Raw genomic sequence first — 11,547 nt, forward strand, 5'->3', positions numbered from 1 at the left:
CAATAAAACTCTTCTGCGGTTCTGGGAACTTGAGGAGGTTCCCAAACGCAAATTACTTTCGCCATCGGACAAGTTCTGCGAGGAGAACTATCGGTCTACAACCACGAGGAATTCCGAGGGTCGTTACGTTGTTACACTTCCCATTCGTTCTGAATTTCCTCATAGTCTGAAAATTGGCGACTCCCGACAGAATGTCCTACGTCAATTTTTTAAGAATGAAAGTTCGCTTTTACGCAAACCCTCCCTTAAGGAAATGTATGATGCAGTTGTTCGCGAGTATCTTGACTTAGGTCACATGTACTCTGTTTCCCCTTCACAAGCGCCACTGGTATGTTACTTACCCCATCACCCAGTTGTCAATCTTGAAAAACAGACTTCCAAATTGCGCGTAGTTTTTAATGCATCAAATAAAACTTCTACTGGTATAAGTCTAAATGACATTCTTCATGTGGGACCAACTCTCCAAGCAGACTTAGTCTTGTTAATATTGAGATGGCGCTTATTCCGGTTTGTGTTTAACTGTGACATAACGCAAATGTATCGTCAGATACGCGTTCACCCACAACATACTTCACTACAGAGAATCTTGTTTAGAGAATCCCCAAATGACCCCATTACAGATTACGAATTGCAAACTGTCACTTTTGGAGTAAATTGTGCGCCTTATTTGGCCATTCGTACTTTGCTCCAACTTGCTGATGATTGCGAATCTGAATATCCCTTGGCTTCAAATATCTTACGTAAAAGTATGTATGTTGATGACGTCCTTGCGGGCGCTCATGACCTAGAAACCACATTGCTTGCTCGTGACCAACTTATTGCCTCTTTATCCACTGCCAAATTTGACTTGAGGAAGTGGACCTCAAATGATAAATCTGTGCTTGCTCGTTTGCCCCCTGACCATTTAGTTGACGCTCAGGTTCTTTCTTTTGTCGAAGCAAGTAGTTCCAAACCGTTGGGTATAAGATGGAACGCCAGTTTAGACTCTTTCTATTTTTGCGTAAATCCTATTCCTAACCAATTAAACTATACCAAACGGGAAGTTCTATCCCATATTGCCAAATTGTTTGACCCCGTAGGTTGGTTATCGCCAGTTATTGTCGTGGCGAAAATTATTATGCAGAAAGTGTGGTTAGATAATATTGCATGGGACGATTCGCTTCTTCCTACTACAAAAAATTCTTGGCACAGTTTTGTTGAAAATTATCCTCATGTCAACTCCATTTCAATTCCACGTTGGGTTCGTTATGAACCAAACTGTTTGGCTGAACTACATGTATTCTCTGATGCTTCGGAGAAAGCATACGCGGGGGTAATATATATGCGAATAAAAAATCCACTTGGTGAAATTAGTGTACATTTGTTAGCTTCTAAGACAAGAGTAGCCCCTATTAAGTCCATTTCATTACCCCGCTTGGAATTATGTGGTGCTGTTCTGGCATCGGAACTCCTCAAGCCCATTTTGAGTGACTTAGAAATTCCAATTAATAAAATATACTGTTGGACCGATTCCACAATTGTGCTAGCTTGGTTGCGAAAAACTCCCACTACCTGGACCACTTTCGTGGCCAACAGAGTTTGCCGAATCCAACAAAACGTAGGAAATGGTCATTGGTTCCATGTTAGGTCTGAGGACAACCCGGCGGATTTGGGAAGCCGTGGAGTATCGCCTTTAGAACTTGCTAATAGTTCCCTTTGGTGGAAAGGTCCTAGTTGGTTGAGCTTAGATAACTTTGCTTCCAGAATATCAGATCTAACTCCCATAGAAACTGAATTGGAAACCCGTAGTGTCAAAACACATTTTTCATTCTTTACGAAATATGAAGACATCTTAGAGCGGTTTTCTTCACTTGATAGAGCTTTGCGAGTTTTAGCGTACATGTACCGTTTCATCCATAAAACTCACCCCCGGCATCGACCTGCATATAGTTTCAATTGTAAAATTCCAAGCTCTGATGAAATCAGAATGATTAAAAATCACTTAGCCATGTTGGCACAAAAGTTTTACTATGCAGAGGAGTATAAACATCTTATGGATAAACGGCCTTTACCATCCTCTAGTTCCCTTCTTGTGTTGAACCCTAATTTAGACGACTTTGGTGTTATGCGTCTAAATGGTCGGCTAGTTAATTCTCCAACTTTATCCGAGAATGAAAAGCGCCCCATTATTTTACCATACGGTTGTCGTTTTGCTCGTCTTCTGGTTGAATACGCACATTCAAAGACTGTTCACGGCGGTAATCAGCTTATGTTGCGAATTATTCGAATGGAATTTTGGATTCCACGGGTAAAAACTCTTATCCGCACAGTCATTAATCGTTGTAAGGTTTGCTGGCTAGAGAAAAACCGATCGTTCCCACAGATTATGGCCGCCCTTCCGCCTGAAAGGACCCTGATTAATAGGCCTTTCACTACAACAGGGATAGACTTTGCTGGCCCCTTTGATATTAAATCATTTACAGGTCGTGCTTGCCGTATAACAAAAGGATACGTATGTGTCTTTGTTTGTTTTACGACCAAAGCAGTACATTTAGAAGCTGCTTCAGATCTATCTTCGGCTTCGTTTCTAGCAGCCTTTTATCGGTTTATAGGGCGTCGTGGTTGTCCTAAATCCATCTTTTCGGACAACGGGACTAATTTTGTTGGCGCTTCACATGAATTCGAGAAAAACTTTAGAACATTTCTTCGCGAGAGTCGTGATACTGTCTGTTCCACTATGGGGTATCAGGAAATTACATGGCAATTTATACCAGCTGGCGCTCCCCACATGGGTGGTCTTTGGGAGGCAGCTGTCAAAAGTTTCAAGAAGCATTTTTATCGGCATGTCAAGACCTTGTCGTACACATTTGAGGAATTTTCGACTATTTTAGCTCGCATCGAAGCATGTTTAAACTCTCGTCCTTTATATCCTATGTCCGATAGTCTGGATGAATTAGTCGCGCTCACACCTGGTCACTTTCTTATAGGTGCACCTCTTCTTGCTCCGCCAGAACCTCTAGTTGAAGAATTGCCATTGAGTTTAGTCAATCGGTATAGAAAATTGAAGGCTTTGACGCATCAATTTTGTATTAGGTGGAAAGAAGAGTATTTGTTTAATTTGAATAAGCGTTATAAGTGGAAACATCCGGAGCGAAATGTCGAAGTCAATGATCTGGTTGTCATTCGGCATGAAAAATTGCCTCCTACTTCTTGGAAATTAGGACGTGTGATAGAGACTCATCCTGGTAGTGACGGCAAAGTTCGCGTTGTAGACATTCGAACAGCTCAGGGTATTGTTAGGCGACCAGTCGTGAAATTAGTCGTACTACACAATTAAGTTTACTTCCGCTCTCTCTCTTTCGTGTTGTCCCCTTTCGTTATGTGTGTTAGTTATGTCATCCCAACAAGAACTATTTCCGGAGGTTGTCTTTTCCGACTACGACGAGGAGATGATGTCCGATAGAGAAGTGGAAGCAGAAATGAGGGTTACCACTGAGGAGATACCTGCACCCATTGTGGTTCCTGCTAGGGACGCGAATGTCACCGACGCCGCTCCTAATACTTCGGCCACAACAGTTTCCCCTGAGGTCATACCTCCTAAAAGTGCCAATGCTGCACTAATAAAACCTGCTACTAGTGCTCGTAAGGGTAGCTCAACGCCTTCGCATCTTGCGTCTTCCTCTACCAGATCGTCGATACCGTGTCGTTTATGTTCTCAGCTCCATCCTCTGCATAGATGTATGGTATTCAGGAGAATGTCTGTAGAGAAACGGGTACGTACGGTCATTTACCACCGCTACTGCTACAACTGTCTGCGCCCTGATCATCTCTCGAAGGTCTGTCCGGTACCTCAGCGTTGCAAACACTGTGCTAAAAAGCATCACTCGATCCTGCACGAGCACCAACCGTCTAGCTCAGACAGGACACAAACCTCATCGAGATGGATAGTGCCCCGAGGTATCTTTCCAGAGCCGCCACCCCACATTTTACCGACATCGGTCTTGCCTATACGTCGCGTATTGTCCCTAACCCCTACCTTGCGTGTGAACCTTTGTTTACCTCGGTCTACTGTTCCGGTCCGGGCTTTATTAGACCCTTGTTGTTCAGTAAGTCAGGTTTGCGCGTCCTTAATCAACGACCTTCGCTGGCCTACAACCAAAGTGAATAACATGACATACGCCGATTTTATGATTACGTCGCGTTTTGATCCCGGTCAGAGACAATTCGTTACTGCCAGTGTGGCAAACATCACTTGCGGGGTAACACCACCAATGTCGGTTCCTTCTTCCGTTCGCGAGGCATTTATCGGTCTTGAACTCGCAGACCCTTCATTTGACTGTTCTGGTCCAATAGCGATGGTTTTGGGTCCAGAAATTTATTACAAAATAATTACGTCTCGAATGATGATGCAACCGGGTCTACCTACGGCTCAGTATACGTCATTTGGTTGGATTATAACGGGTCCAGTAAATCTTTAATATATTTAGTAATATTTTTTTTTTTTTATCAAGAATTGAATTGGAAATGAAATAATAAAATGCTCACATCTTAACTGAACTTACGTCCTTGCTTTATTATGTATTATATTTTAATTTGCATATTAATCTTTATTTATAGCTTGCTATGTTGATACACACCTATATGTATCAAGGTGGGCGGCAAATGTATAAGTTCGATACTTTGTCCCTCAACTTCCCTAGCTCGATCAATCACGGATGCTGATTGGCGCACTGGCATCTCCTCTACACCTCCCTTGACGGAAACTGTAGTGTGCGGATCGCCGCTGGGCAGTGGTTGTTGTAGGTGTGCTCACCTTGTTACACTTGTACTTCTAACTCTCACTCAAATTATATGTAATTGTATTAGTAAAGACATGAGATCCTCAGCGGTCACTCAGAACCTCTGCGTTCACTTGTCTTTTGTCATTGCAACCATAAAGGCCTCTGACGCCACTAAGCAACATAGAAAAAAGGTATACTTATTGTTGAAAAGATATACAAGCACAATTCAATAAACCAGCAAATTTATTTATTATTAAAAGAACTGATACCGCTTGTTTTATTTTATCTTTCTTTTTCCCCAATCGCTCTACACAAACAACCCCCATATCTCAATCGTACACTTCAGCGGTAATCTAAATTCCAAATTTCAGGTTTTCAGCTCTATCCGTTCACCCAAATCCAAATTGTATTAAATTTAGTACCATTTAGTACATCTCGTACACATAAGTACGAACTTCCAAAATCATTTCCTTATGTCAACACCACTTCCCAACCTTGATTCCAATACCAAATATGAAGATTGTAGCTATATCCGGTCAAAATATACAACTGGTACCAAATTTAGTAACTTTTCGTACACTTATAGGTCGAATTTCCAAAAACCCGTTGGTACATCTTTTTACCTCTCCATCAGTTACCCTCATTCCAAATTTCAGAATTCTAGCTCTTCCCGTTTGCCATATTTAGTACCTTTTAGTACTTTTCGTACCCTTCTAGGTCGAATTTTAAAAACCCAGCCTTATCTCACCCCTACACACCGACAGCAACCCACAGTAAAATTTCAGCTTTCTAGCTTCAGCGGTTTCGTCTGGGCGATGATATGTCAGTCACTCACTCACTCCCTAAGCTCTTTTATATATATATATAGATTATTTACTATTTATTATAATTTCCGGATTCCAGCGCTATCTCTCCATACAAATGCAATTTATACCAAATTTAGTATTTTCTGTACTTATAAGTACGAATTTCAGAATTACCGCAATCCCACACTTCAAAAGTAGTTTTAATTCCAAATTTCAGTATTCCATCTCTATGCGTTCACTCACATCCAAATTACACCAAATTTAGTACTTTTCGTACCCATAAGTACGAATTTCCAAAACTTCCTCAATCCTACACTCCAACAGTAACCTTAATTCGAAATTTCAGGATTCCAACTCTATCCGTTCACCCAAATATAAATTGTACCAAATTTAGTACACTTAGTACTTTCCGGTCCCATAAGTATGAATTTCCAAAACTACCTCAATTCTACACTCCATCAGTAACCTTAATTCGAAATTTTAGGATTCCAACTCTATCCGTTCAACTAAATTTAAATTGTACCAAATTTAGTACCATTTAGTACTTTCCGTACCGATAAGTATAAAATTCCAAGAATAACTCAATCCTACACTCCAAAAGTAATTTAATTCCAAATTTCTGGATTCCAGCTCTATCCGTTCACCCAAATATAAATTGTACCAAATTTAGTACATTTAGTACTTTCCGTTCCCATAAGTATGAATTTCCAAAACTACCTCAATCCTACACTCCATCAGTAACCTTAATTCAAAATTTCAGGTTTCCATATCTATCTAAATCCAAATTGTACCAAATTTGGTACCATTTAGTACTTTTCGTACACATAAGTATGAATTTCCAAAACTACCTCAATCCTACACTCCATAAGTAATCTTATTTCCAAATTTCAGGATTCCAACTCTATCCGTTCACCCAAATATAAATTGTACCAAATTTAGTACATTTAGTACTTTCCGTTCCCATAAGTATGAATTTCCAAAACTACCTCAATCCTACACTCCATCAGTAACCTTAATATGAAATTTCAGGATTCCAACTCTATCCGTTCAACTAAATTTAAATTGTACCAAATTTAGTACCATTTAGTACTTTCCGTACCCATAAGTATAAATTTCCAAGACTAACTCAATCATACACTCCAAAAGTAATTAATTTCCAAATTTCAGGATTCCAGCTCTATCCGTTCACCCAAATCCAAATTGTACTAAATTTAGTACACTTTAGTACTTTTCGTACACATGAGTACGAATTTCCTTTCATAAACACCACTTCCCAACCTTTATTTCCATACCTAATTTTAAGATTCTAGCTATAGCCGTTCAAAATATACAACTGGTACTAAATTTTATAACTTTTAGTACTTTTCGTACACTTATAGGTCGAAATTCCTAAAACTCTTTGGTACATCTTTCTAACTCTCCACCAGTGACCCTCATTCAAAATTTCAGAATTCTAGCTCTTCCCGTTTGCCTTATACAAAGGGTACCATATTTAGTACCTTTTAGTACTTTTCGTACCCTTCCAGTTCGAATTTCCAAAAACCGAGCCTTATCTCATGCCTACATACCAACAGCAACCTACACTCCAAATTTCAAGCTTCTAGCTTCAGCCGTTTCGTCTGGGCGATGATCTGTCAGTCACTCACTCACTTATCACTAAGCTCTTTTATATATATAGATGTATAGGTATTATCACCCTTTTTGCATTTGTATGTATTCTATCTGTTTTTTTATAACATTTGCCTTCTAATTATTTTGTCTTTTTTAAACAAATTATATTTTTGACAATCACAAAAAGAACGCATATATTGGCTACATACATATGTATGTATGGAGTCACATACATAAATATGTATGCACGAATATTTACAAAAACTAGCAGAAGCGGCACCAAATGTACACAAATTCGCTACTGTCGCCGATTGCCGTTGGTATGCATAAATATTCATTCGCATTAAAAAGAATGCTATTCTCAGTTCTTAGTTATTTTTTGTATTGTTGTTCATTGTGTGCTGGTATTGTGGTTGTGTGTGTATGTAACAAGCAGAAAACACGTGTAGGCAAAATTACTCTCTCTTTGCAAAACAACCACAGTTTTCATAGCTACATCAATCGATGTTCAAGAACTTTGTTTTAGTTTGCGCTATACCACATTCAAGTGTGGATGAAAAAAGTTATTTTACGTTTGGTGTTTTCAACTTTAAAAAGTGTGATGCGTTTAAATGGAAAGAAAATATAAATATTGTTTTTTTGTGTTCAGTTGTTCCTTTAAGTCAATTTTCATTTATATTTTTTCTTTGTAACACTGTGCAACACGAAAATTATTAACCATATTCTGACACCACAGCGTGACAGAAGACCAAAAAAGAGAGGACACGTGTCTCGCCGTTCTTTCGTATCTCATCAACTTTCGTGGTTATAGACCTCCAAAGGTTTCAGGCTTTGATGAAAAAAGGGTCATTTAGTCATGACTATATCTTCCAAACCGTTAGGAAATTTGATTTTATTTCAGAGGCAAAGTTGTAGCTCTTGTCTTAAAGAACAAAAATTGTGAACACATATAATCCATCAAACTTCATCTGCAAGGACAAAATCTCCATGGTCAAATTTCTATTAAAATTTTTTCTCAAGCTTTGTTATACAGCTATCAAACCGATCAAATTTTAAGCAAACAACCAACTACAAAAATGTACCTCAGATCTCAATAAACATCTTTCTGGAATATGCGAACTCTGTGGAAACGGATCTTAATGACCTTGCAGATGAAGTTTGATGGATTTTTGTTCTGTAAGACAAGAGCCACAACTTTGCCTCTGAGATAAATTTAAATTTCCTAACGGTTTGGAAGATATAGTCCTGACTAAATGATCCCTTTTACATCAAAGCTTTAAAACTTTGGAGGCTTATAAGCGCGAAAGTTGATGAGATACAAAAAAAAACGGCGAGACACGTGTCTTCTAATTTTTGTCTTCTATCACAGTGTGGAGTCAGAATATAGTTAATAAAACGTGACTCAAAAAATTACACACAGTGTAATGGAAGTATTCAATAGAAAATCTAAAGATGAGTGGAAATCTTGTATCCTAACAGCGTGGAAGTACACATTGAATTGCCCATAGTTTGCTGTAGAATTAAAGGTAAGTTAATGTTTAGAAAACCAGATAAATTACTAAAAGTTGCTTATGTTTTTAAATTTTGCTTACAGATGACAACACCCAATTTTCATTTATATTTGCACTGGAGATAAAAATAGAAAATCTAATGATCAGTGGACTTACGGAGACTTTCCATGGTCAATGAAGCACTACTCCCTTAAGAAACCAAATGCTGTATCCCAACATCATCGACGAACACACGACAGCAAAATACAACGACAAAATTTGGAGGTAAGATATTGTTTAGAAAACCAGTTAATTTGTTAACAATTTGTTTATTATTTCAATTTTACTTACAGATGACAACGCCTAATACTATCATTAATGTGGTTAATACCTGAGGAATTAAAAATAAGTTGTTGTATTCATGGTCAACACTAGTTGCAATAAAACGAAATTAACATTTTTATCATTGACTTCATTTTTGTTCATTACGTGAGTATGAAATGACTTCAAAACATGAATGACATCTTACGTTACATCAATGAAATGTGTCATTGATTTTGAACCAACGTAAGGCTTCATTACATTAATGAAAAAGTTTCATTACAACAATGAAAGTATTTCATTGCATTAATGTCGTAACGACAATGAAAGAATTTCATTGCATCAATGAAGGATTTTCATTGCATTAATGAAAAAGTTTCATTGCATTAACGATAAAGTTTCATTGCATCAATGAAGGATTTTCATTGCATTAGTGAAAAAGTTTTATTGCATTAACGAAAAAGTTTCATTGCATCAATGAAGAAGTTTCATTGTATCAGCGTAGGGTTTTCATTGCATTAATGAACAAATTCGTTAACTTTACTTCAATGAAACTTTTTTCATCTATTCAATGATGGTTCAAAATCATTGACAAATTTCATTGTTACAACGTAGGATTTCATTCATATTACGTAGCTTTTTCTTTCAGTGTATTATTGGATGGCAACAGTATTAAGCAATCATTTTAAATAGATTCCGTGGAAAACTGGTGATGGCCAAGTGTAGTGGGGCAGGGTATCTTTTGCCGGCCACAAAACGGTCGCTATAACATATGTTACAAACATATTTTGCAGCAAATATATAAATGTTTGCAACAGTATATGTTTGGGTCCTTCAAACAATTATATGTTTGGGTGCAAAGAAATATATGTTTTAGTTCAAAAAAATATTTGTTTGGGTGCAAAGAAATATTTTTTGGATAAAATATGAACACTAACCCAAAAGCCAGACAAAACATAAACAAACACACACATTTATAAATGGTGGTGGTCTTTCTTTTATTAGAAACATCAAACACAAAAGCAACAACAGACACATAGCAACATAAAAAATTCTAAATACAAGAAAATCGTTTATTTATAAAATATAGAAACATTTTTGAATATAGAAACATTGCAATCATGAACGGGAAATCGGCATCTGGAATCAAATGATTACATTATAATAAATAGGTACATCCATATTTCAAATATGTGCATGTATATGAAAATTGTATTAATCTTATTACCAATATTAGATGCGATTTCTTCTTTGTCCAATAAAATATTTCCATTCACTTTTTGATTCAATTATAAAACTATTTTAAGAAAACGCAAAATACTGTTTTTACACACTTTACCGTTTTAATCCACGATTGTTTTTAGAAAACCGAAGAAAACTGGAACAAAACTAATTCATGCCATTTTTTCTTTTCCTCTAGGTGGGTTAACTGTGAGTTACAGAAAAAAAAGAACAAGTAAAAAAGTGTCAGTCGGCTTTGCCGACAAAAATGTGGATTAGGAATTAACTGCACTAATAAACAAATGTTGAACTCTTGGGGGGGAGGTACCCTTAGAGAGAACCGATATGGGCCAGTTTAGAAGTTAAACTAAATTTTGACAAAATATTAGGAGATCCAAAGTTTGGACCAAATTGGTTGCACCATTCAAGTGATATCGTCCTAGCATTTTAGTGAAATTTTTTAAATATTGGGGAGAAGTACCGGAAGTTGTGGACCGGTATTGCCCCATGAAACTAAGTTTGGATATAATATGACGAAGACCAAATGTTGGACCTAATCGGTTGAACAGTTCGAAAATTATCGTTCTCTCCGACCGCCACATATATTGACAAAGGGGGTTTTTAAACCTTTCGGGCTGTTTTCCCAAGAAATATTGACTCGCCCCTAAAAAACGTTTACCGTCTAATGTAGGTAGCGAATGCAAATCGCTTCAACACAAATCAAAGTAATTCGAGAGCAGGTCTTAAATTGAACTTATCCAAAATTTGGTGTGAGAGGTGCCAGAAGGAGGAGACAAATATAGTCCATATTCGAACCTGATCTATATCTGGTAGATAAATATGAGGATGTGCAAAGTATGGATTACATCGGTCACTCCCTTCAAAAGTTATCGTGCGCACAATTTTTCCAAACATTTTTCAACTTTTGTGGGGGAGGTACCTAAAGGGGTAAACCGATATGGCTTATCTTCGAATTTAAACTTTGTTTTGACAAAATATTACGAAGGCCAAATTTTTGACCGAATCTGCAGATCCGTTCGAGAGTTATCTTGCGCTACAACAACTACACACGGTGTCATAGGGGCTACTTTTAGGTTTTTTTCTCAGGAAGTATGGACTTGCCCCTGATGGAACCTGTACCGTCGTATGGGGGGCAGTGAATACAAGTTGTTGCAACAAAAATCAAAGCGATTCGAGAGCAGGTCCTAAACTGCACTTTTCCGAAATTTTGTGTGGAGGGTACCTGAAGGCGTGGACCGATTGAGTCCATATTGGAACCTCATCTTAGTTTGGTAGAAATATCACGATGTGCAAAGTATGGACCAAGTCGGTTATTAC

The 11,547-nt window shown here is 37.7% G+C and overlaps 1 protein-coding gene across 1 annotated transcript; it reads left to right on the plus strand.

Annotated features, from left to right (window-relative positions):
- The first annotated feature begins 2,716 nt into the window (after positions 1-2,716).
- LOC141392452 (uncharacterized) lies at positions 2,717-3,316 on the plus strand. Its single transcript, XM_073965390.1, has one exon. It carries the CDS (start codon positions 2,717-2,719, stop codon positions 3,314-3,316), a length of 600 nt encoding a protein of 199 aa, XP_073821491.1.
- Positions 3,317-11,547: the final 8,231 nt, after the last annotated feature.

This window comes from Musca autumnalis, unplaced genomic scaffold (genome assembly GCF_047663935.1).
Source record: "Musca autumnalis isolate F117 unplaced genomic scaffold, ASM4766393v1 scaffold_2, whole genome shotgun sequence".
Classification (NCBI taxonomy): Eukaryota; Metazoa; Arthropoda; class Insecta; order Diptera; family Muscidae; genus Musca; species Musca autumnalis.